Source organism: Ursus americanus, chromosome 3, assembly GCF_024610735.1.
Source record: "Ursus americanus isolate L20-20 chromosome 3, mUrsAme1.1.p, whole genome shotgun sequence".
NCBI lineage: Eukaryota > Metazoa > Chordata > Mammalia > Carnivora > Ursidae > Ursus > Ursus americanus.
This window is the reverse complement of record NC_142129.1, coordinates 48,003,161-48,030,517: the sequence shown is the minus strand read 5'-3', so window position 1 is coordinate 48,030,517 and position 27,357 is coordinate 48,003,161. Positions and strand designations below refer to the sequence as shown.

Genomic DNA, 27,357 nt, shown 5'->3' with positions numbered 1-27,357 from the left:
TGTCATTACTTTTCTCCTCGGAGAGTACCAGTGTGACACTTTGAGCAAACAAGAGGTAAACTGCTGCTCAGGCTACAAAATGGCAGCTGCTTTTATTCTAGCAGGAGTGATATTTTTATATCGTGAAGTTGAGGCCGATCAACAGGAAAGAGACAAGTGCTGTTCTATAGTACCCCTCGGAGTAACAGACAATAAAACAGAAAACGGTGAAGAGAGCAGCCTAGGAAAACACTTTCCAAGGTTCCAGTGTCAAGAAAAGTACTTAAGAAATGAGCTTTTGTGGCGATTTCTGTTTTCACACCTTTGCACGTATTCCCAACTTTTTAGCTTTGCTTCGCTTCCAGCCTCCTCCTCACCATTCCAGGGCACAGCCGAGCACTGGTATGACCAAGGCTGCTTTCTACATTGATGGGTCTTTTCACCGTGGGGACTCAAAGCATTCAAGTTAACACAATAACACAACTTTCAATAGAGAGTAAAGGTTAAAAAAGAGAGCCAGAAAATGAATTATGGTTGGATTTGGCAATAACCGTGAAACTTCCCATTTCCCGAAATTCCTTTTTGATCCATTCAAGGCTGCAGCTTCCAAGATCAGAGGGCTTCTCTGACACTGGCCAGGTGGAATTCAAGCTGGTCACGATCCGGAATGTCATGGAAAGTGAGACTACATCACTTGCCCCAAGCTGCCCGAGTCACCTGTGCCTTCTTTAGAATGACAACCCCGACCAGCACAGAGAGGCAGCAAACCTCTGAAGATGAGCCGCCACGCTCAGCTTCGTTATTCCCCATCTCACTCGATTCTGTTGCCACCAATCAAATCCAGTCCACTTGTTGATGGGGTTATGGGGACAATGAAACGTCTTTTAGAGACGCAAAAAAAGGGACTGATCTTTTGACAAAGAGAATGTCGTCAGTCAGAAAGCTGATGTATTAACCGATAAAGACATTTTCTCTACCGGGTATAGAAGTCAAGCTCTTCTCTTCTTACATCTCAGGTCTTGAGATTCGGTAAGGTGCCAAATCAGTTAATTAACAAATGTTTACTGGACACACACCATATACTCCGAAGTACCCCGCTGGCAATAAATCCTACGTTTGTGTCCAAGGAATGATAGGGCAGACTCTACCAGGGAAAACAAGAAAAAGCCCTTCAAACCTCGCGTTAATGAAATGTCACTCCGTGTTACTGTGATCGTATAATTTTGTATTTATCTCATCACAGCAGAATGTTATACAATCGGGGGTTCTAACAGGTATTCTAGAACTCGACTATAAGGCGGTGAATGGGAATGTTGAAACTGAGGATGTCTAGACATTCCTTGTTCCCAAACCAGGGGATTGAAATTGTTTAAATTATGCATTTGCGTGTAGGTTAAGTTTGTAGAAAGATACTTTAATAATATACTGATTTGTTTCTCTGTATTTTGGAATCCTTGGGATTTTACTCACAAACTAAGCCATTTTAACAGATGTTTTTTATGTTCTGTATATTTACTATATTCCTTCAACCTCTGAGTCCAGTTGTGTTTTCTACGGCTTGATTATCTCCATTTTCATCTCCAGCACCTCCTTCTTTACCATGTAGACTGCTTTCCAATATTCTTCGACCTCTTGAACTCAAGAGAAAAGTGATTTCTATGCAGTTTGTGTCTCTAAAATTCTATTCAGTTGAAATACAAATGACTGATTTATTCAAAATTTAGAAGTACTTTTCTTGATTTGAAAATTCTCACGATGTTTCACTCAGTCTCACTGAGGAAGTTCAAACTTTGAGACCACGCGTACGATAAGGTGTTTTCTGAGAGTGGCTCACCTGCCAGTCTGGATCTCCACTATACACTCAGTTCTCGGTTCTGCGCTTAATCATGGCCCTGGAAGGTACGAGCCTTTACGAGGTAAACGGCAATAGTTAGACTGCAGAAATTACGGGAAAGGTAGAAATCACAAAAACAACGAGGGAATCTGGACTGGAAACACTTTAGAAACCACTGCATGAAATCTCTACTGTTTATGAAAGGCTATATTCGACACGTTTGCACACGAATAGCAACCCACCCCCCACGTACAGATTTCACTTACAGATGGTTGAAAAGTAATTTTCTATGATCCTATGATACTTTATGTAATTATCTGTAATTAAATTAACACGAGGTAAAAATAGTCAAGTTAAAATAAAATAAAGTATTCAAGACAATTACCAGGCTAAGTAACAGTGTTTTTCATAAAAGAAAGTGTCACATGCAACGAAGTGGCAAAAACAGAACGGCGTGAGCTGTGGTTAAGTGTGAATCCTAGAGCAGTAAAAGTCATTTGTATTATCCTTACTTCTTTGAATAAATTCAGATGACAGCTCTATTTCATTTCTTCCTTCAGTTTGGAGGCCAGATGGCATTAGAATCATTTACTTCACCTTGTTGTGCTTAATTACTACAATCAACACACTATTTTCCAAATTAATCATAACAAAGTAATTTCATTAGTAACACAGCAGGCTGTTGAATTATTAGCATCATAACAGTTTGCAAACAATTAAACTTTATTTGAACCTTAAAAATTTGCAGAGTGGAACATTATTGTAAGATCTAATGGCAATAGAGCACGAATTCAGTACAGAGCAAATAATCAAGCAAAATGCTATATAAAATATGACTTACAATCACCTTTGAAAAAAATTAGCTCTCTAACTGTTCATAGAAAAACAAATAAAAGCTAAGCAAACATAATGAGAACATAGCAATTAGCATATTTTCTAACAAGCCATGTTGTTTAAATGCACATTAATGATATTATTATGCTCTTGAAGAGAGTGTGATATATTATCAAGGGTGTAAAGAAAACTTTCTCCCTGGTAGTATACAAATGATTTCGCCAAATGAATATAAAGTAGTCACGAGGCTAAAGTAATGATTATTTTTCCTGTCACTCTCATTTTAAATCTTCTGTTTCCTTTCTTATCGCCCACCTATATTCAAGTTCAACAAGAACAAAGGCCAGAGGAGCTCTGGACAGAAGTAACACTTTATTTCTGTATTGTCACCATTCAGAGACTATCTGGCTTGGAACTGTTGGTCATCCGTTGGCAAAGGACTCCCTCTCCTGGATTAACTGTAAAAGGAGGCAAAAATCTTTTACATGCTTTACCTTCTGCTCCTTTGTGCCGAGTGGGGGAGGGGTCGCCCAGGGGTTTGGCATGCAATGAAAAGCTGCTGCCACCTACTGGCCCAGCACTAAAATCTTCACTTAAACCAGAAGCCTGAAACCTCTATCCACAACCCAGACAACATGTTCAGGGGAAACCCACAACTGCTTTTTGTTTTTCAATCTCTCAGGCTTTGAAAAACAGACCACTAGATTTATCTCCAGTTGTCTCACTTTTGCCAAGATGATTTCAATCGACTCCAATGGCTATTAGGAAAAGATTAACGAGTGTACAAATTAATTTCTGAGAGCTTTAACTTAACATTTAATTTATGTAAACTAGAGTTTACCCACAGTCCCGAAAACTAAAAAATCTATTTCATTACATTTGAATCCTGATGATCGCAGTATTAAGAAGACAATGGTAAAATGTAAGTTCTGATATATTGCTTATAAATAGTTTTCTATAAATAAGGGGGGGATAAATATCAGCCCGTTCACAGCTAGAATCTTTATCTTTATAAAGCAAAGATCTGGAAAGTTCCACAAAGGTAGTACCTACTAGTCAATGATTCAATAACAGCTGACTAATGATCCAATCAGCAGCACATTTCGATATATACATACATCAAAGCCATACTGGTACGCTGTCGGCATCCACAATCCCCTCGATTTCAGACATATATGAAAAGGTACTGTTATCATTGCACCAAGCTTGCTCAGGCAGCCGAGTATACTCCTCCAAAGTCAGCCCCGCACACTACCTTTCCACCTGTTGGTACATGTTCCCACCATGGTTCCTATGCTCTCCTCTCTGAGCCCTTCCTTTTCTTTTCACTGCTCTGAGAAGCACAGAGGAAACTCAGCTCTGGAGTTCTACTGTTTTGTGGTGGGACTCGAACAGCACGGCCACGATCAGGCAGGGTAAGACAGTGTTCCATTAGATCGGCTTACTTTGAGAATACACTGAGATTCTCTCTGCCGCTGTATGATGCAGAAGGGGCTTTCTTAAGAATCTTTTATTTTATTAAATTTAAACAAAACGGTGGTGGAAAATGTTGGCCAGCCCACCACCGAACCAGGATGTTTGTTACTGATAAAGGGCTTCGCACACACCGTGGTTCGGGGCCGCACATGTGTCCCGGGGGCCAGCACACTACCATCTGCGATTCTGTCATTCTTTCTTTCCTGTGGCTTTCTTTAACATGCAGTAAAAATCAGTAAAAATTCTTCCATGAAAACATGTCACTGTTGTGTGAAAAATCAGTACTGAGATCGATCCTCTACAAAGTTTTAACAGAGCCACATTCTTTAGATAGCATCTACCAAAAGCTTGCATGATATATTCAATTAAAATTTCCATGAAATTATACATTACATTCTAAAATATAATTGACATCCAATATGAAGAGAAATTACAACTCCTGCCGAAAGCAGCAGTGACTGTGCGGTGCGTATAAAATTGTGCTGAATTCTTCACACAAATCAAATGAGTAAATAAAAACTATATTATTATTATTTTTTTTTTTTTGCAAAACAGCAACAGGTACAACTTTACTGCTTGCCTCTAATTTACATTAATATCCCTTATTTAATTTCACATCAGAGGAATATTATAATGAATGCATAAAATAACAAAGACAAAACGTTCAACAAAACACAAAAAGGTTATGAGCTGCCGCTCATGCTCTCAAGATGATTCTAAATCCAAAGCATTGACAGACCAGCAGGAGAATCTTCCTTTTCCGCAGGCAGAAAGGGAAAGCTGCATCTGAATTTCTCTCTTCAGGTGAAATGTTGATTTTTCCTGCTTAGAAAAAAAAATACACTTTTAGGCAAGGAAAAATGAATATTTACTCAGCATTTTGTCAATTCAGCTCCTCAGAAAGGCCAGAAAGAGTGGTATTTTACTCAAGAGGAGAATTTGGGAGAACATCCAGGTATTAGCAAAGGGACTTTCTCTAAATAATCTATTTCCAAAGTAAATTCTATGAAGTTATTTTAAAAATTAAACCAGATTTTTTAAAAAAAGAAGAAGATGATGTGGGAGCACGATCTTTGTGCTATCAGAAAACTACAAAGACTTTTTAAAAGGCAAAGACTCATAACGCAGAGACCAAGAGAACATATGAGCTATTACAGAATATTGGATTAAAATGTACTTACCCAGGACTCTCAAATATCATACATCTCCATTATGTAGGCTTTCGGCACCAAGCCAATGGCTCCCTTCATTTCTCCTACCCACCAGCCATATCTATTGTATTCCTAATTGAAAACAATATGCAATATTAACCTTTAGACTGGTGTAAGTACAATGTCGTTTCTATGCAACTTCTTAGAAATGTTATTTCTTTTTATAAAGTTACGAGAGCTTGAGCTGCAAATTGAAACATTTTAATCTTTTTTTGTTCGTTTCTGGACACTTAAAAATGCTGTTAGGCAAAGATTTAAATTAACATATAAGACAAAGCCTGTTTATTACTCCGTATAGAACACAGAAACAGTCACTTGGGATAAGAGCCTAGCAAATGGAACTACATGAGGAAGTCAGCTCCCTGGGCCCATTTCCCTTCTCCCTCCCTCCCTCTCTCCTCTTTCTCTCTTTCTTTTCCTTCCTCTCTCTCTCTCTCTCTCTCACATACACACACACACACACACACACACACACACACACACGCACACACACACACACACATACACACACACAGCCTGGGAGACACCTTTTCTGTGCAAATACCAGTGCCAGAGGCTACAAGGTTACAGCCAAGGTCCTTAGGATACATCTTGCTTGGCCTCTACGAAGCTTATCATCTAGCAAGGAAAGAATTACTTTTTCACAATAAACTGATTCCTAGTTAAACTCCTATGACTGAAAATTATTTAGAATGCAGAGCTATGCCCCTTAAGAAAAATCTAATATGTGAGTATAGATATTTTAAACAAATGAGGGAACAAGAAAAAACTAATAATATCCAAAAATATTTGCTTTACAAAATAATTTTTAAAGGTTCCTTTTAAAAAGCTTCCCAAAGGCATTGATTGTTAAGCTTTCACTAATCAAAAACTACATTAGATAAAGGATGGGTGGTAGGAATTGGAAGGTGCTGTTAGGTTCACCCTTACAGTGGAAGATCAATAAGAAATAAAGTATCTCAAGTTATAAAGGCGAAATATTAATCTAGCTGTAAAAAAGAGTGATTGATGAGTCACTTTTGCATTTACTTCGCAATGTGAGATAAACCCATACCTGCATCTCTCCCCCTTGCCTCCACTGGCAGATACACCACTGCTTTAGGCATCGGGAACACACTGCAACGGGTCTCATATGTCTGCCAGATTGACTAATGTATTTTTATCTCAAATTTATTTATGTTTAGTGAGATACAAACAAAGTAAAATGAATTACAAGTTTCAAGAATAATATCTTCCAAAAGCAATACTCTGCAAAAGCACTGTAGGACCCAAATTTAATTTTTCATATAAGATAAATTTTTAAAATCAATCCCCAAAGTAATTCAATAGGCTATGATTTTCCAACATCTGAGTCATAGATAAATGTGCATATGCATATGGAGTTACGTGTGCAGAGGGGATGTTCACACTGGCACAGACTTAACATCTGAAATGATTAGTATACGCTGTTGACCATCAGAAAGGAAAATCGGACGATTCCTCAATACGGCTGGAGCAACGTTAGCACGTGTGTATTGATACGCAGTCTATCAATAGCAAGAACACTCGGGTAAAATCTCCGTGTGCTTTTTAAACAGTGGGTTGTGCCAGAATCAGGTTTATTGGAAGAGTGAGGTGGAAGGAAAAGGTGGTTGGGGGGGGGGGGTCAGGCTAACTCGACATTTCTTATTCTACTGAGGGCACAGCTCTGGCTCATGAGGCAGAGGACTCAAGATTTTAAGTTTAAAAGTTCAATGTTAGTGTGAATTTAGTGGATAAAACTATCTAAGTGACGAAAAGAGTCTGACGCCTGAACTCAGGGATGGTGACGATAATCTATGTAGGATCTATTTATCAGAAGAAAACACCAACTTACTGAAAGCTATGATTAGCAACCATTATATCTTAATAGGTACCTAATAAAACTGCCCTTTTCAATTTTTAAGGCAATGAATACAATTAGGGCCTAATACTCCACAAAACAAATGTATTTAACCTTCCCGAGGCAAAAGGCCTACACTGTAAGATTTCAAAATAGATGGTTAACAGGGTGCGTTTGAATATGAAAGCTCTTACCCAATGCCAGTCTAACGTTTTTTTTAAAAACTGATTCTTTGTAAAGAGTAAAGGAACTAGCGCCCCCAACAGGCAGACAGAGCATCCTCAGCGCGAGGGTGTACGAAGACCCAACTGTGCTTTCCAAGAACAGCCCTCAGTCTGGGCTCAAGGCTTAAATGCAGAGGACGAACAAGAGTACTCACGTCACTTTACAATATTTCGCTTTGGTTACAGTCTGTACTCTCAAGTAAGGGCTTACTGTTGTTCTCAAAAAGCTCACTCACGTCCAAATTTAAGAAACTGATTTCCAAAGAACCATATCACCAAAGGACCAATGACATACTTCACACTTGGAGAATTCGGCCTGACGGGTCACTGGCAAGATTTATTAACTAGAAAGTACAGTCGGAAATAGGAGGGAGGAGCTTATTCAGCTGCAAACACAGCCCTTGAAAGTAACGTTCCAGGAAAACATTAAAATTTCAGACTAAAATAATCTCAAGTGCTTCACTTAATTTAAAATAACTCAAAAGCATATGAAATTTGCTCATAAAAGTACTCTAAAATGCCACAGGTTTAAGTCAGAAAAGGGTAAAAAATCAGAATGCTTATTACTTTACATTTGTGAAGAACTCCACAGAAGACTCCTGTGTGGAATTGAGAGGTAAGATAAAATACAGTGAGGTAAAAATCTAGGAGGCAAATTCATGGATTTACGCTGCGGCCGTTCGAGTATGCCGACAAGACTGCAAACACAGAAGCTTTTACTTGTATCGTCCCCGTCCTCTGTAGGAGCCTCCCGAGCCACATGAGTCCCAACGAAACCACGTGCAGCCTATAAATTGGAATGAAGATGCTTCTCGGAGTACGGTATTCGAAACTTGAGCTTCAAGATTCGATACCATCTAAGCTTTCCCTTTGAAGAAGAGACTCTGCCTCTTTGCCTTCCCTGTTTGCCCCTCCCAAACAAATGGGATCGCACATGACATGTTACTTACAGTGGAAAATAATGCAATCCATACAGTGTTGCCTTACTGTCCACATACTAATTATCGTATTGTTCTAAAAGTCACAGGTGGATCTTTAAAAAAAAAGAAAGATAAACAACCCTCAAGCCTTATCTTGTTATTAAACAAAAAAATAAAATAGCCAAACCCATACCAGGCTTGCCATCTAAATCTCTGAAAGGTTAGGAAGCATCATGTCATCTTTATGGCACACGAGATCTCAGGTACAAGAAGGTCTGCCATCTGGTATCCTTCACCCTCCTCGGCTCTTAACATCAACGAAAACGCTAACATAGCCAAGTGACTGTGCTTCGGGAGGACTGATAAAATAATGAAGAGTCCTTTAATCTACAGGAAACCATTCCAGTCAATTTATAAGAAATATTGCATCCCTTTGTAGGACGTGTAATTATTTTCTATTAATCATGTGCTATAAAGCTACATTATGCGGTTATTCTGTTATCACTAGAAAGAGGCCTGCAGTCAGCTTCTGACAATGTTAGGTAATTACTAACACAAAGCTTCTTCCTCCTCCCGCAGTAATGCTATCAAGATCCAGAGGTGTAGTGATGCTTATGGTATAAAAATAGTACTCAGAAGAAATTCGATATCTGCAAAATGGATGGCTTCCAGGCAAAATGTAACGTGGCAGTCAAAAAAGAAAAAAAAAAAAAGAGCCAAACCTGCCCAATAATCCGAGAAAATAATCATAAAGTGGTGCCGCACCGTTGTGCTCTAACTCTTCTGTTTTCAATTTTCCTGCCATTAAAATCGTTTTTATTTGTTTTATTTTGTAGTAAAATTTTTGGCCTCGGCTAATAGTTACTAGGCAATAAATGCAAGCGATTATGGAATCGGGGCAGGGGGAAAGGACTCGTCCTGCTCACGTGAAACCGCAGGACAGTAAACACATGTCCATGCTTACTCATTCACTCAGTCTTTGCTCTCTGCCAGCACGTTAGTTTATACTTAAGTAAGGCCCCGACATTCACTGGAATCCTGCTCAGCACCGTGATTCTCGTGTCTCAAGTGTGTTAATCCCCTTTCTGCAAACAGTGCGGTAAAAGAATGTTGCCTTCACAGAAACTTGAAACACTGAAAAAGATTTCCTGATATGTCCTTCCCCTTCCAGAAACTAGTTACCAACCTGTCTGAATGCAACAGGTGTTAGAAAGGTTGAAAGACTACCTGTCCTTTCTCGGAACATGTTATCTGTGCTTTGAAACATACTAGCCTTTAGCAGAAATGAAGTTTATTTTATTCACAAAATATAAAATGCATTGAGTTTCACAATCAGTGGACTTTACCCTTGTTTTCCAACTATTCACTGTAATAGTCTCAATTTTTCATAAACATTGTGGTAGTATGAAAACTAGATACTTATTTAAAATACAGAAATACGTTCTTCAAGGCTACCTCTTCAATCTTTTCCGTTTTACTATCTCCGACTAGAAACTTCCTAAGCTTCCCTTCATTTCTCATACACCCGTCATTTCATCCCCTAAAATGCACAACAGGAACCTGACAACCCCAGTGTTTTACTATTATTATCTACACATTAACTCCTCGAATCTTTGTCTCCTGAGCTGATAGATGAGGAAATCGACACCGACCCTCTCTAAGGTCCTCCATGATGTCTGAACACCTCTCTCCATGAACCTGCTTTAAGACACCGAGTCTCTTAGCAGCTTATGGAAATCACCCTCATTACTTTATAATTCACTGTGCAGGTGTGACTTTGAGTTACGCTAATTCAAAGAATCACTTTTTTTTCCCCTCTCTGTACCGTGCGCTCCATTTTTAAAGCAAGAGAGACAAAGGACAAGCGAGGAAGCTGACAGTAAGAATTCAGTTACTATAACAAATTTTAGTTTATATTCCAGAGTCAGGACACATTTAACTCAAGTTTCCACACAATCCACACTTACAGTACCACCCAGTAAAAAGTGCTACTCGGTCTGACGATTCAGACTGCTATTCAGACTGATGGTAGGCCAAGAAAAGATCGAATCCTATTCAGCAGGAAGTGGCCTTGGCACTCAGTGTATTCCACGGACCAGTGGGAGACTCCGCTAACCGTTCGCAGGTTCACCCGCCTGTCTGTTCCAACTGTCACCACTCTGCTCCGGCCCTTCCTCGCCTCACCCCGGGTTTCTGCATCCTCAACTCGGCCTCTCTGTTCTTCCAGAAGCTTCTGGCGCCCGTGGCAAGCCCCGCTCAGGCACTTACACCAGCTGCCCAGCGCCGTACTACCAGCTCCCCCGCTCCCCCCAACCCCCCCCCCCCAGCAACATGCTCTCGCTGTTCTGGCCCATGCGCCCAGCCTCCCACGCCACACTCGTTCCCACCTCTGCACGTGGTGCCTTCCTCCCCAGGAACGCCTCCCCTCCTCAGCCAAATCCTCACCAGCGGCCACGACCTGGCTCAAGCCACCCTAGCTGTCACGCCTCAGCCTCCAAATGATCTCATCCGCACGCACAGCGCTCGTCTCAAGCTGCGCATTTATTCCTCAGCGGATTGTATGTACTTGAGTTTTGTCCCTTGAACGAAAATGAAGTACGAACCCAGATCAGGGCCCTACCTTACACTCGATGGCACGCCCCGCACAGCCCCCGGGGAAAGGTGCTCAGTAAATAGGCACCGGACGCGGAAGCCTCCTCGGGCTTTATTTCGGATGAGGCACCAGCTGACAATCCTAAATATTTTCTTAAGAAGTGTAATTCCCAAAAGATAGATCTTTTCCTTTGTGTATATCAGACATACTGGAAGAATTTTAGCACTGACTAAACAAACGTTTGTTCTGAAGTGTGTTCAGCTTCGCAATCGGAACGACGCTGTCCCTCCTCGGGCCGGCTGCTGCCCCCGTGTTTCCTCCTGTGCGCTAAAGGGTACCCTGTCTGGAGAGTCTACATTCCACCTGCGGAAAGAGAGGTATCTGTCCCCTGCACAACGGGGACCAAATAATCTCGGGTCTTTGAAGAACTGAATTCAGTTGAATTTATCGTAGGGACCGAAGCAGTTAAGACAGAACCTTGTAAAGGCAGAAACAGTGTGGCAGGTGCAAAGGAAAATCTCCTGGGTTTTCAGCTCCTCATTGTTCTTGTGATTATTCTCCCAGAAGTTCCAGAGTCTCATCCCAGTTCTGTTACTAACTAGATATGCAGCCTTGGGCAATCCCCAAATTCTTTAGGGATGATTTTTTTGGTTTATATTTACAGCACTCTTTGAGAAATAATCCAGTTACATACTTAACATAAATCAGTAAGTCTCACTATTATGCATTTGGACTCTCACCCCTTTTGTAGTTGGCTGCTGAGAAGCTCAGGGCTGAGCTGGAAGTTCAAGTGCCCAAACTCTAGTCTTTTAAGGTCTCCACAGGGGTAGTCTTTTTCTCCTGGCATCTTTTATTTATTTTCCCCAATTACGTTGAGCCTTGAGATTTCCTCACCTATAAAGCAAAGGGCGAGCACGAAGGTTCCCCTAAATCTATGATTCCATCGTTCGAAATTCTTTTAAGCGTTCAGGATTATTTCCCATTTTTACCTGTATGTTCACAAACACATATTAAACATGTGTCTGCCATGATATTAGGTATTGGGGATACAACAACACTTAAGACACAGTGTCTACCTCAAAGAGTTCAGGGTCAAGAGACTGATACTCCTAGTCCCCAAGTAGGCCTAGCAAAGTAGAAAGACAGAAAGCTCTAGGGTCCGATCTGCTTTGATTCCAGAAGAAGGTACTTTCCAGCTGGTATTGTCAGGTGATTTACATAATAGCCTTGCTGAGCATCAGTTTCCTCATCTGGAAAATTATCACACCGGAGACTTCATAGGGTTATCTTATGATCAGATAAGTGAAAGCCTATCGATGGCCTAGAAAAGGATATTGCAGGTATGCAACAAACCTTCTTCATTCCCTCCCTCTCTTCCCACTAATTGTATAGCAAAATACCAGGGCGATGAAAAGAGTTGCTGCACTGTAAGGTAATATGATTACTACGAGCCGTTCTCTGCCCTGCTCTTCCAAAGGGATGAAGAGGGAGGCACCTCAAAGGAGTGAACGCTGCTATACAGATATTAAGGGGGTTCCTGAGTTTTGGGGGGTGGGTGGGACAGAGGGCGTAAGAGATCATGGATTTTTCAATTTTGGATTTTGAACAAAATTATCAACATCATGCTGTCTTTAGGGTTGTTCTGTTCTGCTTCTGGCTTATTCCATGCAGAATTAAACCACACAGCCTTGCAGCCTGTAGCTGCCCCTCCACTGCCACTTCTGCTCCGCCTGCATCTCTGACACTGCCTTCTGGCGTGTCCTTGACCTCTCAAGCCACTGCAGGGGCTGAGCCTGCCAGCCTGCCTCCCAGAATCACCTTCCCCTTTCAGCTGTCAACATTTCCCTGAAATGCTCCCTCCATTTTACGTAAGAGAAAAGAGGGAAGTACTGGGACATGTTAGTATGTAGATAACAAGAGGAGCCCCATGGCTGGAACCAGAACATCTTCTCCGGGGGGTGGGGGGATGCCAAGCAGTAGGTCCACCGTACCCATGACTTTTCCATACTGACAGCATGGAAACGAAACGCCATCAGACCCACACAAACACAGTCCAAGCACAGAGAACTCCTTCCTCCTTCCCCAAAGGCTGGAAGACAGAGTAACATTTTGGGACGTAGCTTAGCATCGGTGTATGTCCTATATTGAGATGTCCTAGTTATTCCTCAGCAGTTGGTTATGCTATTTGTGGCACCCTGGGTCAGATGGTCACAAAGGAAAAACTCAGAAACCTGAAAAGTAACTCTGCCAGTAGAGCTCGGCAGGACTTTCATTTTACTTTCTTTTTCTGGTAGGTTTGAAGCCAGAAAAGCCCTAGGAACGGAATCGGTCCATTTTTACAATGAGAAGCAAATGGTCAGTGACAGTCACAATTCACCAATCACTGAAAAAAGTCACAGATACAAAGAGAGGCGATGCTTGAACCTCCAGCCAATACACACTTAAAAAAAAAAAAAAAAAGCCCCTTTACTGCACATTAGTGAACGCCGTCAACCTACATTTCCTGCTTTTGACTTAATAAGAAATTTCTCAGAAAGCTGCAGTGCTCGATTCACATGTGTCCTAGACTAGATAAAATATTCCAGGACTCTAAACTCTCTTGTTTTTCTGTTACTACCAGACAAAGTAGTGTGCTTCTTTCCTGCTGAGGCACAGCTCCCCTGTCATTAAGTCTCTAAAAATAATTTATTGCTTTAAAAGTAAGAATAGGAATGTGGTTAGCAATTTACCAATGAGTACAGATTGAAAGATAAACTAATGGAGGATGTAAGCCCAGAAGAGCAAGTAGAATGACATAACCAGAGGTGTGCAGGGCAGTGCGGTAAGCCCAGGGCTATACAGCCCGGAGCTTGCTGGTAAAATCCTAAAATTTCATAAACATGCATCTATGAAAATACTATTAACCAGGATATTATGTCCATGTTTAAGGTGGTAATAAAAGTGAAACGTAACCTAGTAATGGAATTTGACCCAATTTTAAACAACCCGTTTCCTTAAAAAAGAAAGAGAAAGAAAGAAAGAAAGAAAGAAAAGAAAAGAAAAGAAAAGAAAAGAAAAGAAAAGAAAAGATATTTTTACTTCAAATATGATTTTCCCCCATCCAACGAATCAGAAATCAGGCCGTGTGTTTCAGAATTAATTCACTAACAACATAGCTCTCATTAAAATTACAAATTCCACTTTCATCCGTTCCTGTAAATGTGCCCCATTGTTTTTAGGGGAGAAAAAAAAATTTCCAAATATCTGCTGAACTACCGAAGTATGGAACGCATTTTCATACATAAAAAACAGCAGTCACCCTATGTGAAAGGAACTATAAGCAAAAAGTTACTGGCTCTCCTTTTTTGGTAAGCAGTACTTAAATTTATTATTAGTGCGCTTCGAAGGTTAAAACTTAGAAAATGCCAGACACTTAGAAAGAGAGGCTAGCTCAGCCCGGGGTCACGTGACAGCTGCTAATTGCAAAATGTTACAAAGGGAAGGGGGCAGGGCAGGTTTTCTGCTTACTCTTCTTTATTGCAACATTGGTTTTTCACTAAAAAAAAATTTTTTTTAAAGGCTAAGATTTGTAGAACTCTCAAAAGAGGCCTAAAATAAATAAATCACCCCCAGGCTGACTGAGCACAGCTGACACCCCATCAAGGCTTCCTTGCAAAAACAGCGAAAGAGGACTGAATTTTAAAACCAACTATACTTCTATAGTGCATTTTAATGAAGACAGCCCTATCGTCAAACTAGTTCAATCTTTTTCCATCATTTCACTTACAAAATTAAAACCCTCTTTATTATAATGCACACCATTTTTAGTCCTTGATTTATCTATATTTTGTTTAGATTTAAGTGCATCTTTTCTTAAACTATCCTCTGTTACCTTTTTTAAGAGTATCTTCAGCACTGACAACCTTCTAGAAGGTAAGTTAGGTTAGTGGTAATTAAATACTACAAAATATAGATTAATTTTGAAAAGCAAGTTGTATTCCTATTTTTTTTTTTAGGTTTATTTATTTGAGAGAGAGAGAGAGAGCGCGCACACGGGGAGGAGCAGAGGGAGAGGGAAAGAGAAACTTTAGCTGACTCGGAACTGAGCACAGAGCCAGACTCGGGCCTGATCCTGCGACCCCAAGATCATGACCTGAGCCGAAAACAAGAGTCTGACGCTCGACCGACTGTGCCACCCAGGTGCCCCAGTCATATTTCTTTAAAATCTTTTAAATGGCATTATTTATTTGAAAAGTTGTCGCATTGATTTCTTCACAAAGTACACATCTTTTAATGCCTCTACAAATATTGTATTAAGACTCCTTTAAAATGTATTCTTCCTTATGTATACAATGTTTACATTTAATTCCGAATGATGAAAAAAATCTATGATTAATGCTAATACTTTGTTGACATGAGATAGGAAAGTAACAATCCATAGCTGGATTTAAAGTTGAATTTATGACATCATTTTGCTTGTGCACATTAGCTGTAATTACCTGCACCACTCATTCTGAGCCACTAGATGGTGTAAAAATAAATTAAAATGGTAAAATTTCATTCTATCACCATAAAACCTAATATAACTCTGAGAAAGAGGACACAGATTTCTAGACATACAACAATGCTAGTGATTCCTATACTACTTGTACTTTTTAAAAAAATCTCTCTCTCTACCTTGATCTAGAAACAAGTCCTTTTGAGCAATTTTTCACTCTCTTCTAAGGACCTTGAGTTCTGAATTTACAGTGGTGTGAAACCTTCGAATTGCTGTCATTAACATATTAGATGAATTTGTGATATTAATTTATGGTCTATTTTGGCCACAGTGTTGATAAAAGCTGGAAGACCAAGCCAATAAAAATGTATTAGAGTCTCCAGAGATCCCTATCCAAAACGGTCCCCCCCAAACTGGGGAAGCAAGAATCATCACAAACGTATACTGACTCCCAGAGCAACCTAAAACCCAATAGCCAAGATGTCCACTAATGGTCCAGAATTTGTCCGCATCCCATCAAGGGAGAGCTAAGTGTCCTTTCTTCCTACCCTCAACAACATTTACCTGGTTGACGCTCCCAAGTCCACAGCTGGATAAATACTGGTATTCAGTCATTCAGCCAACAGTGGTAACGTGCTGGCTAACAATGTCTTGTCTCTCCTTTAAAAACCAAAACGAGCTCCAGACGGAAGAATCACTCCTAGGAGGCCCCTCATGAAATGATGCTGACTGTGGAACTTCAAGCCTTGTGAAGGGCTGATTGAGGAATTATTTTTGGCAGGCAATACCCAAATAATAGCATTTGGACATTTTAGATGGCGGTATACTCTTCCTTCGAGCTGGACCACCACTACGCTTAGCTCTATGATAAAGCTCCATGCGCAAAATCACAACCTCCACACAACAGGGTTGGGAGAACAGAAATTACCTGCCCCGGGATCCTAGAAGTGTGATATGTGCCTAGGATTGTACTTTTAACTTCATAATAACAGAAAACAATGTTCTGAGGCAATGGGAACTCTGCTTGTCTGACACAGTGTCCTAGAGGTTGGTACTCTGAGCTTCTCAGCAATGCAGACAGCTTGATTAATAAAGGAGGTTTAAGAACAGACCCACGTGGGTTTCATAAGTTTCACATTTTACCATAATAATATAAAGACTATAAGCCATTTATCCCTGTAGTTTGGAATTCCAAGTCGAAGCTGATCAACCTTTTAATTTGATACACAATTGCGGCTAAGTTGGTGAAAGAAACTGAGCTGAGCAGATTTGAGGAAGAACTCCAAGAAACTTTCTTAAACTGAAATGAATCAGTTCGGCTTCTATACTAAGTAATTCACTCAACAAAGCGTTGTCTTGGGGCGCCTGGGTGGCTCAGTCGGGAACCGTCTCCCTTTGGCTCAGGTCAGGATCCCAGGGTCCTGGCACGGAGCCCCGCATCAGCATCATCGGCATCGGGCTCCCTGCTCCGTGGGGAGTCTGCTTCTCCCTCTGCCTGCTGCTCCCCCTGCTTGTGCTCACTCGTGCTCTCTCTCAAAAATAAATAAATAAAATCTTTTTTTAAAAGTGTTGTCTTAATTCAGGACAATTAAATGCTCAATAATAGGCTTAATCCAAGAGTTGGCTCCCACGAACTAAAAGCATCTTTCCTTAAAAAACAAACATACTAAGCAGCAGAGGACAGAGCAAAGTAAGTGAGGAGTCTTCCCTCTGGGCACCTCAACTAGCAATTATCACGGCTGGCAACATTCGCTTACTAAATATTTCCCCCCAACAATCTACAAGTGCTTCTGTAGTATTCCTCTTGGATTCCTGGTGCTTCGCATGGGCCCTTCCTGCCTCTTGTAGGTACTTTATAACAGTTTCAGATGAGAAGCAAAGGAGAAAAGGAGAAAGCGTAGGTCTGGGAGTCAAGAGGCTTGGTTAAGCACTGGTTCTGGCACTTTCTTGACCCAAGTTCCCTTATCTGTATAACCAAGAACAGGCAGATGACCATCACTCAGATCCCTCATTCAAGTATTCTACGATTTTCTACGTCACGATTTTATCCACCAGCCACCTTGTGTTAAAAGTTATTAAGTGACCTCATTTCCAAATTCTCTTCTGCATCTAGCAAGTCCTACTATCTTTCTGAAAAGTACAAATTTTTGTCTAATCAAGAAACCACATTAAACTCCGAGACTTCTAGAACATCTCCCTACTTATATTTAAATAGTCTTCATACATCATTTGTTTCTAAAATAGCTTCATAACGTAGACTGAGGGAGGTTTTTTTTTAATCCCCATATCACAGTAGGGAAAGTTAAATATGAAAATTAAGGGAGCTCACACATGGCATCACAACAAGAAACATGACTTTTAGATCTAAAACAGAAAGATCTCCAGTCATCCAGTATGTTACGAGACAGAGACATCGATTTATATATATATATATATATATATATATATATATATATATATGGACGAGTTCATAGCAACAGACTCTGCCATTACGTTTACAAATACAGCTATGTTAAACTTAAAAAAAAATCACCTAAACCTGTCTGAATAAAAAAAGCACTGCTTTTAAATTGTCGGAACACCAATGTATTTACATAAAGATGAAAAACTTCTACTATAAACAGTGTTTCCAGTAGTGAATGGCAGACAAAACCAGAATAAGCACACAGAAGAATAAAAAGGAAGAGGAAAGAAAAACATAACAAATAACCTAATACCTTACAATGTTAACTTTCACATAAGTATATTGTTTCTGGAGAAGGCAGTGTGTGGATGTGAGCCAAAGGCTGAAGTGATAGGTAAACACACTGTTAAGTTGAATCCTGTTATCTGATTGTGTTTAAAATTTGATTATATTTCACTTGACAAAATAATTAATTATTGTGAACTCCCAATTGTTAACAAGGAAGGACCTAGAGGAATTCCAATTGGCATTTTTCCCCAGTGTTGTAAACCCAGATGCAGAAAAATCTAGCTTTGTATTCACCCTTCACAGTTGTCATCTGGGGTGTCTTCTTACCTTGCTAAGAATGTAAATCACATCACCACGTTTGAATGACAACTCATCAGAAAGAGCTCCTGTGCAGTCCCACAGACCCTGGTAAAAATTCGCATAATCCGTGCTTTTATCTCCTAGGAGGAAGAGCGAGAAAACACGAGTTAGAGCTTCCATGTAATGGGCCCTTATTTAAAATGAACCAAGAGAAATTAAAGGGTTGCCTCAAGCCACCAAAACAGGCGAAAACAATTCTGTCCTGATTCAAAGAACATTTGACTACATTTATAGGAAAATTCTACTTCTTACAGTGATCTAATTAAGGGCTGTTTTCAAAGAGACCTCTTTTGGAATGTCTCTTGTTTTCTCTCTTCCCCTCTTGTTTCATCTAAAACCTGTACTTGCAATGTGTTCTCATCAAACCAGCATCTAAAAGTTCCTTCCCACTTCTTTTTGATAATGGCCCTGACCCCACTCGCAAGACGTTCTGACGGTGAGCCGGCCACACTGCCCCATGAGCAACAGCCACGACATGGGACACACACGCAAAGAGCCACCTTGCAGAATTTCTAAAAAGTACCAAAAAGGAGAGATGAAGGGAGGGAGAGAAAACGTTAGCATTTCGGACACTTCATGAACAATAATAAAAAAATCATAAAGGAGCCAAGAGGGGCACAGATATAAGCCAAACCAGGCAACGGTTTCTGTTTGCTTAATTCGAAAGCCTCAAGCTGGTTAGAGGAAGAAGATAAAGTGCGAATAACATAAAGGGTAATTCCAGCTCTTATCTTTGGGGACTTTTGTACCGAAAGCCTCTCAAAGTTATTTCTAAAATATTTGAGCAACTTTGCAATTGGCAATGCCGAGGCTGCATTCTTCAAGACTTCTGTCAGCCCCAGTTGAGGACATTACGCTCTGAATAAACACGCAACATACACTGGAGTTATCCGCTCATCCTTCTAACGGCATAAGCACAATGGATGTGATGTGCTCAAACTGCCATACAGACCATTAACTGATTGATTATTTAGCGCTCTCCGCTCTGTAATACCACAATAAACCGGGTAATAAATGCTTTGTCACTTATACAATGTGGCTCTCTTGAAACGCAGCACACAGTTAAACACACTGGATGCTTTTGTTACACTGAGAACTGTTTCCTGTTTTTAATTTCATGATAATTGAGTTTTGATGAGTTAACGCAAAAAGAATGCACGTAATATCAATAAGATGCCCGTGTATTCACTAACCAGGCGGAACATATACGTGCTGACAACTTCCATCATTGGAATGTCATCTTTGACTTCGGAGGGGCTAACTGTGGAGACGCGTGCTGGATCCGGGTTGTCATGGTAGTTTTGTGACATGGCTCTCCAACAGCAGGCTCCTTGGCAATTCCAACACAGGCAGGCACGTTGTCGGGGCGTCTGACGCCACGCAGTTTGAGAATTACACCAAGTGGTAAAAGTTTATCACAAGTTCCGAAAATTCTAATATCCGAAACATGTTTTCAAAGCCAAAAAGGAAATCTGAATAACGTGGAGTGTGAAAATGTAGAAAGATGATACTTTTCAATTGTAGTTTGAGAAAATAAACAATGACTAGAATGCGTAATCTAGCCAAATCCTATTAAATTTTCTCTCCTGTTTTCTAAAAATTCAAAGTGGGGGGGGGGGGAAATGGCTGGAGAGATGAAAGGAAGGAAGGACGGAAGGGAAGAGAGAGACCGACACCTTTCTGACCTTTCCCCTCCAGCATCTGAGCCCTCATCACTGATACCAGCAGGGATGTCTATGAGCCTGGGAATCCAACCACGAACTAACAATGCTTGCGGCCACCCTTCATTACATTTTCCCCCAAAGCACATATTAAGTAAATTCTACAAATGGACACTAGAGGGCACTCCGGCTGGACAGATCACTCCAAACATTGTCAATTTTTTCTTTTAGAAAGAATTACTTAATAATAAAGTGACTGATTTCCTTTAAAAACCACTTATTTAGACAAATAGAGATTTAGAAGTTGAGACATTCTAGTCAGATTAAATCAACTGCTAAATGGGTCAAATGTTGCGCCCCATGCAGTCCGTCAGTGTCAGTTTAAAAGTCAAGGAATTAGAGCACAGAGAGGATGACATCATTTCACATGCAAGGCCCTCCCCCACAGTCACTGGCCAGGAGGTAAAAGGATCTAAATAGCTGGTTTCCCCAGTCGAGGCTCCTGTGTGTTCCCCATGCTGCTTAGCCTGAGGCTTGATCCAAAAAGGTTAAAGAAACAAAACTTGGGCTAAAACTAGAGAGGTTTTGGCTGAGCGCGAGCGTCCCAGTGCGTCCCCAGCTGTCCAGCCTGCCGCCTGCCCCTCCTTTTTCAGATTCTCTCCCAACAGTTTTTCATTCAATGGATTTTCAAGAGGTGGGGGAAGAAAGAAGGAAAGAAAAAGTATATGGTGATTTCTGCCACATAATCCTTATCACTTTGGGGTCTCTCTTCCCCTCGATGCGCTTGGTGAAACTCCCATTAACACTAATGGGAGTCACAGGAGCACATGAGGGGAAGGGAGACCCCCACCGTGTGCAAGATGCATCTCTCCCTAGACGTGCCTCATGAGCATTTCATTAAATCTCACTGCTGTAAAGAGGCAACAGCGCTAGCGATTTGGCAATCCTGGGAAAAAGATGCCTTTCGACTGTGCTTTCTATAATCTCGATGATGATGTTACCCAAAGACCAACCTCATTTCTGTGTCCCATATGTGAGCTCTGTTAAAGCATAATAAGTTGTTTATGTCGCACGACTCTATGTACACACAATTTACTATTCTGTCTATTTCAGAATGCAATACTAGTTACATAAAGCAGAAGATCCACGACTAGAGAGAAAACCTGACAGTATAGATTTATTAGCCTTGGTCTCCTCGGGGAAATAACGTTAAAATTCTGGGTAGGAATTCTAGATACAAAAATTAGGAATTATCTTATTCCTTTGAGAGCAGCAAGCTTCTCTCTGGTTTACTTTTTACAATATCAAATTTAAAAATTTTAAGGGTGGCTGACCGTACCCAAAAAAATGACTCATGGCTACAGCCTCAGAAGCACAGTGAGTTCACAAAAGTTAGCATCGTTCGCCTATCCACTGAAAAATAATCCACGTCAAATTAATGTTTTTAAAAAACAACACAAAAATGGTATGGAGCATAACGTGTAAACCGCAGAGAAGCATACGTTCTGAATACAAATAAGTCTGTTTAGTTGTCATCACTGCGTGGATTAACCTTCTCACGTCATGATGTATGGTTTCAAAATTAAAAAACCCCACCTCATTACATTTCTTGTCCTGGGAGGCGTGAATGGTTAAAAAAGAAGGGGAAGAAAGAAAAAACAACCATTCTAAATTAGCCAGCCTGTGAAGGATTTCAACAATGCATTTGCTCCTGCTTTTGAAAACATACAAAAACAGATCATTGGGCAGTAACAGAACTGTTAGGAAAATATAAGCTAAACTAATCAGAGATACTTTTGCAAAAAACAAAAGATTTTAAAAATATGATGACAAGGACTGAACCATTCAGTAATAAGATAATGGAGAATCTCTTCCTGAGTGGTCTTGGAGGTTGAAAAAGCATTTCAGAAAGATAAGCATAATCCACAGCGAGCAAATAAGTCAAATGGAATCTTTATTTTGTGTATAAATCATAAATCCATGCAAGACATGTAAGCTTGAACATGAAAGAACTTATAAGAAATACAAGATTATGTTTTTGTTTACGTATTTTACATTCGTCTGAATTTTTTTCTTTTTAAGTAAAATCGGTCAACGTGAAAAATATATAACATTCTTGAGTAAGGTTAGAAGTTCACGTCTTGTGATACTCAGCAAGATAGCAATACCCTTGTCAACTCACTGCCCCGCACAGCAAACAAACTTCTAGTGTTACATCTTTGACAGCCCAGACAGAGCAAAGGTCACTGAGATGCAAAAGCATTAAAACTGTTGCTTGAAAAGAATTTCATGTCACTAAAGATAAGAATTATTGCAGTGCTTTATGGCTATTGCATGGAAAGCTAAATCTACTTACTGCATTCCTTTGAAGAAAAACTGACTTTTTTCTTCTTTCCCTCAAAGGCAAAAATTTGGGAGAGAGTTACTCTAAAAGGGTTTTTGAAAAATACAATTGCTTTCAGCCAAAATGCTTACGTTTATGGAAGGAATATCTGTATGTGTCTACCTTCTACACCTGCGTCGAGATTTAGAAAAACAAAAACCTCCAGGCTTTTGGCAGAAGCTTTACGATACATAATAAAACACGCAACCTTAAACACTACTCGGTAGCGTCCTCAAGGCTACGCTCAGCCTTAACGCTTTATAGCTGCAGTTTATGCGACCCCGGTGCTCACATCCAATGCCGTCGTCCTCACTTCCTTTCTGAAAAAAGCGAACCAAAACCTCCTGCAGCAACCTGCTCCTGCCTTCCTGTCCGGGTCCGGAAATCAGGCCTCTGTTTCCTTTCCACGTGTCACGGTAGGAAGGACTCGGGAAAGCTACTTCCTGAACACACATTTCCCGTCCGCCCAGCCTCTGACAGCTGGAAAGAGTGATGTATGAACGTATCAGAGAAGGGAAGGTGACCCTCAACTCCAGCTCTTTGCAGGACATGGGATGATATGGCAGACCTTGCCCCAGCTGACATGCGGCTGTGAAGAGGTGTAAAAGGCCCGATAAGAAGGCATTCCCTCTCTTCTTCCCGTGTAAAGTAATTGCTGGTTTATCAAAGCTAACCTCATGCTTGCACTACAGATATGGTTTATCTCCTGCTATTTGGAAATAACAACCACAAAAAAAAAAAAAAAAAAAAAGTTGCCCATATCATGTGATTTTCAACATAGCATGTATAGTTATTTTTCCAGTCTCAGTCATAATTAGTTCTTGGGGCCATGTGCCAAGTGGAAATGGATAAGGGGAATATCCTTCCTAGCCTTCTAGGCCATCAGTGGCCTTTTCCAATTTTTAAACTGCTGTCACCGGACTCTGGCATTTCTTACCCAATTCATTTGCTTTCTGTGTTAATCATATGCAATGAAGATATGCATGGCCAACATTTAAACAGGCTGCAGATCAATTAGCGGTCTTAAGTTTATCTGATTTTTATCAAAGAAGACAGAGCTGTGGGTCGATTGTCAGAGCCTGTGTCAAGTTGACCTTTTCAGAGATGTCTACATTGCCAGTCCCCTGGGCAACTTGTTGTCCCCTGTTAGTCTCTGAATGGCAGAAGTCTGTTCTGCTCAAGCACAAAGTATACACAGATGTCTATATTACATTCTTATAGGTTTGACAGCAACTGCATGTCGTATCTATAAACTGTCCTTTAGCAGTGACACTTCCTCAATGATGATAAGCTAATTTATGCAACTAAATCTCCTTTGTGCAGAAATGAAAGCTAATTGAGTCATTACAAAGTAATTCAGGAAGGAATACCTTGTATAAATTGGCTTACTTTATAAATCCTTCTCAAGTGGTTTCCATGCATCCTAAGTGGGACAAAGCAGCTTATCGGCCATAAGATATCCAGATCGAACCAGCCAACTTCGGGGAGTTGTGTAAACATCGTTCCAGCGGTAGGAAAGTGACTGAAGGGAAAGTGAACTAAACCAGAAGAAGCTTCCCCAGGAAGCCACACCAGTCATTACCTGTGGTGGGATGAACACTCTCCTGACTCATCTTCCTCTGCTCCTCCACTTTCTCAGGAGTGCTCTCCTCTTCCTCTTCTGTGAACAAAGAGAGATGGCACGCTGAAGGGTGTCCTCAGAAATCACAGTACTCACCCCATCTTACGAGCAAAACTGAAAGTTCAGAACGTATAAATATTCCCTCTCAAAGAATGAAACCACTCAGCATTCACATTCCTTCCTCAATAACTGAAAGCTGAACAAACAAACCTCTAGCTATTTCCGAATAGCAACCCTACCAGTTGGCTTGATAAAATTGAAGATACATACTAATGCCGCACATGCTTTAAGTACTTCTAGAAACACATCTGGAACACTCCTAAATCCAGACCGGCCCTGAAATCTGGGGAAGGAACACCCAGCACTGTATGGACAGACCCACATTACACTGTGGCAGGAGGACCACAGATAAAACCATGGTCCCTAAAACATCGGTGGGGCCAAGGGAAAATGTGTGATATGAAATACGGTTAACCTATAAATCATTCCTTGAGTATCAGATGCTGCATGCGCTCCCCCTTGATCTTCACAGGAGAAGACTAGAAGGACCCTCACCCTGCAAGGCAATTCCCCCCAAATGCTACTGAGGGTCTACTATGTGCCACAAGCTATCGCAGATGTTAAGGCTTCACAGACCATTTTAAATCCTCCTTTACAGATGAGCAAACTGAGACTCAGAAAAGTAAAGAAACATCTCTGTTTGTGATTCAAGCTCAGGCTTGTGATCATGGAGTCCGTGTTCTTTATGCTGCAACATATTCAGGGCCCTATGCTTGTTATTTCCACACTCCCCTATCCCATTCATTCCCCCCAGTTAAAGAAAGAAATGGGAGATGATTAAATGAGAAGAGTTTTAAACAGAGTCAATAGACTATATTTAATTATTTTACATTAAAGAAACACTTTATATACACTTTAGAAATATTTAAGGCACGACCTATGAACAAAATGGCATGCTCAAGAAAAATGGAGTTCAGAAAGAATACTTTCAAGAAAAATCAAAAACTTTAAAGTAAAATATTCAAAATATATAAATATAGCCATTATGACTATTAATTAATTCAACCGATAAATCTTCATCAGATATTAGCTACCTGTAAGAGAGAGGTTCTGCCAGGGAGGCAAAGACAGTAGGGAGCTTCTGCCCTCAGGAAGCTGACAGCCTACAGGCGACAGAAGACAGTGTCTAAGGAGCATAGAACCTGACATGGGAGGCACAAGGTTCAGAAGGATCGCAGAGAGGAAACCACCCAAGGGGGGACACCATGAAGGCTCTGAGGGATGGAGAAAATCTGAATAGAGAGAGATGGGAAGGAGGAAATTTCTAGACAGAGGGACAGTCCTAATAAGCAAAAGAAAAAGCACAGTAATACCCATTTGGCTAAAGAATGCAGTACTCAAAGGGGAAGAACAGGATGGGAGATAATGCTGGTGGTTTGGGCCAGCTGTTGAAGGGCCATAAACACCCGGCTGTGGACTTTAGCCTTTTATTTGGTGGCAATAAGAGCCCAGAAGATGTTTGAGCAGAGAAAGGGCAGGACCAAAAACTATGCTTGAGGAATGGTCATCTGATCCCATTGTCCCAGAGAGCCTGAAGGAGGGTGTGGGGAGAGAGACCACTCAGAGTCTGGCTAAAGGGGAAGGAAGTCCTGAACTGAAGCAGCAGAGGAAATGGAAAGGAGCCAGTTACGAGAGGGAAAGGAACTCGAATTTGATAAACTTTGTGCCTGCCTGGACGTGGAAGGCTAAGGGAGGAAGAGCAATCGTTTGAGCTTAGTTAACAGAGAAATGAGAACATCATTCCTGAGAAAAGAACAGCCGTGATAAGCTATATTGCTGAGGGAACACAGGAGCTGTGTTTCTGATGTAAGAGATTTAAATTTATTTATTCGAGGCAGGGAGGGGTGGAGGGAGAGAGAGAATGTCAAGCAGACTCCTCACTGAGCGCAGAGCCCAACGCAGGACTCCATCCCACAACCCTGAGATCATGACCTGAGCTGAAAACAAGAGTCAGAAGCTTAACCAACTGTGCCACCCAGATGCCCCTCTGATGTGAGAGATTTAATGTACTGGCGAGGCAACCCAGGGGAAATGTCCAGAGGCAACTGGAAAGTTTGGTAGAGAGGTCAGGAGTACAGATGCAAAATTAGAAGTCTCATGCAAACTTTGAAGTGGTGATTAATAAAATTCGACATTTAAATCCAGTTTGAGAGTTACTGTACTTATAAAACAAACCAAGAACTGTTTTGAATTTCTGTAACTCAATTCAAACAAAATAATGAAAGCTCCAAAAAAAGGAACAGCTGGAAATACTTGGCACTTTATACATATTAAGTTGACCCTAATGTTGGCAATTTAATATAGTTCAGTCAAATAGTAATTAATACAGGAAGACCTAATAAAAATCTAATACTAAATCCTGTCTTTTTCCTTTTCAACAAGTTATCTCACTTACACCAAACCGCAAGGACTAGTTATCATGTATGAGTTAATAGGATGTTTTCATACAAATTTTGAAGCTATGAGGGACATTTACAGTCATTTGGTCCAACCTACTTATCCTACAGATGGTTAACTTTTTTTAAAGGAGAAAACCTACCTTACTTTTCACACTTTCTCTTTCCCTAGCTCCTCCCTCTCCTCCGACTGGGTCACAAATCTGACAGTAAGGAGTAAATTCAAAAATAGTGAAGGGCGCTTGCCCTCAAGTCAAAGGCCATGACCACAACAATATAGGGAGCACGAATTTTGGCTCTTAAGAAGACACGACTGGATATAGACTCACCACCCAAAGTTAGTGTCAAGATAATCACAAAAACTTATTACAGTAATTGAATGGAAAACTCCACTCTTGGGGCGCCTGGGTGGCGCAGTCGTTAAGCGTCTGCCTTCGGCTCAGGGCGTGATCCCGGCGTTCTGGGATCGAGCCCCACATCAGGCTCCTCTGCTGGGAGCCTGCTTCTTCCTCTCCCACTCCCCCTGCTTGTGTTCCCTCTCTCGCTGGCTGTCTCTATCTCTGTCAAATAAATAAATAAATAAAATCTTTAAAAAAAAAAAAAGGAAAACTCCACTCTTGGCAAAGTAAACAATGAACTTAGAAGAATTTATTACTATGACTTTATTCTTATTTTACTAAAATTTAAGTGCCTATAATGTACACAGTGTATTCTTAAATTACCAGAATAATGATATTAAAATGTTTACTGAAGTATCAATATTTACTGAGAAGTA

The 27,357-nt window shown here is 40.6% G+C and overlaps 1 protein-coding gene across 2 annotated transcripts in view; it reads right to left on the bottom strand.

Moving 5' to 3' along the window:
* Positions 1-2,514: 2,514 nt before the first annotated feature.
* SKAP2 (src kinase associated phosphoprotein 2) overlaps positions 2,515-27,357 on the bottom strand; it is a 166,009-nt gene continuing 141,166 nt past the window's right edge. Inside the window, exons 10-13 of one of the 2 annotated variants that reach the window (XM_045792989.2) lie at positions 24,088-24,165; positions 18,429-18,541; positions 5,305-5,406; positions 2,515-4,948 (exon numbers count right to left, since the gene is read on the bottom strand). In XM_045792989.2, coding sequence (XP_045648945.1) covers positions 5,314-5,406; positions 18,429-18,541; positions 24,088-24,165 — 284 coding nt within the window. In that variant the 3' untranslated portion in view covers positions 2,515-4,948; positions 5,305-5,313. The remainder of the gene's footprint in view (positions 4,949-5,304; positions 5,407-18,428; positions 18,542-24,087; positions 24,166-27,357) is intronic. The other variant, XM_045792990.2, reaches the window with a different exon arrangement.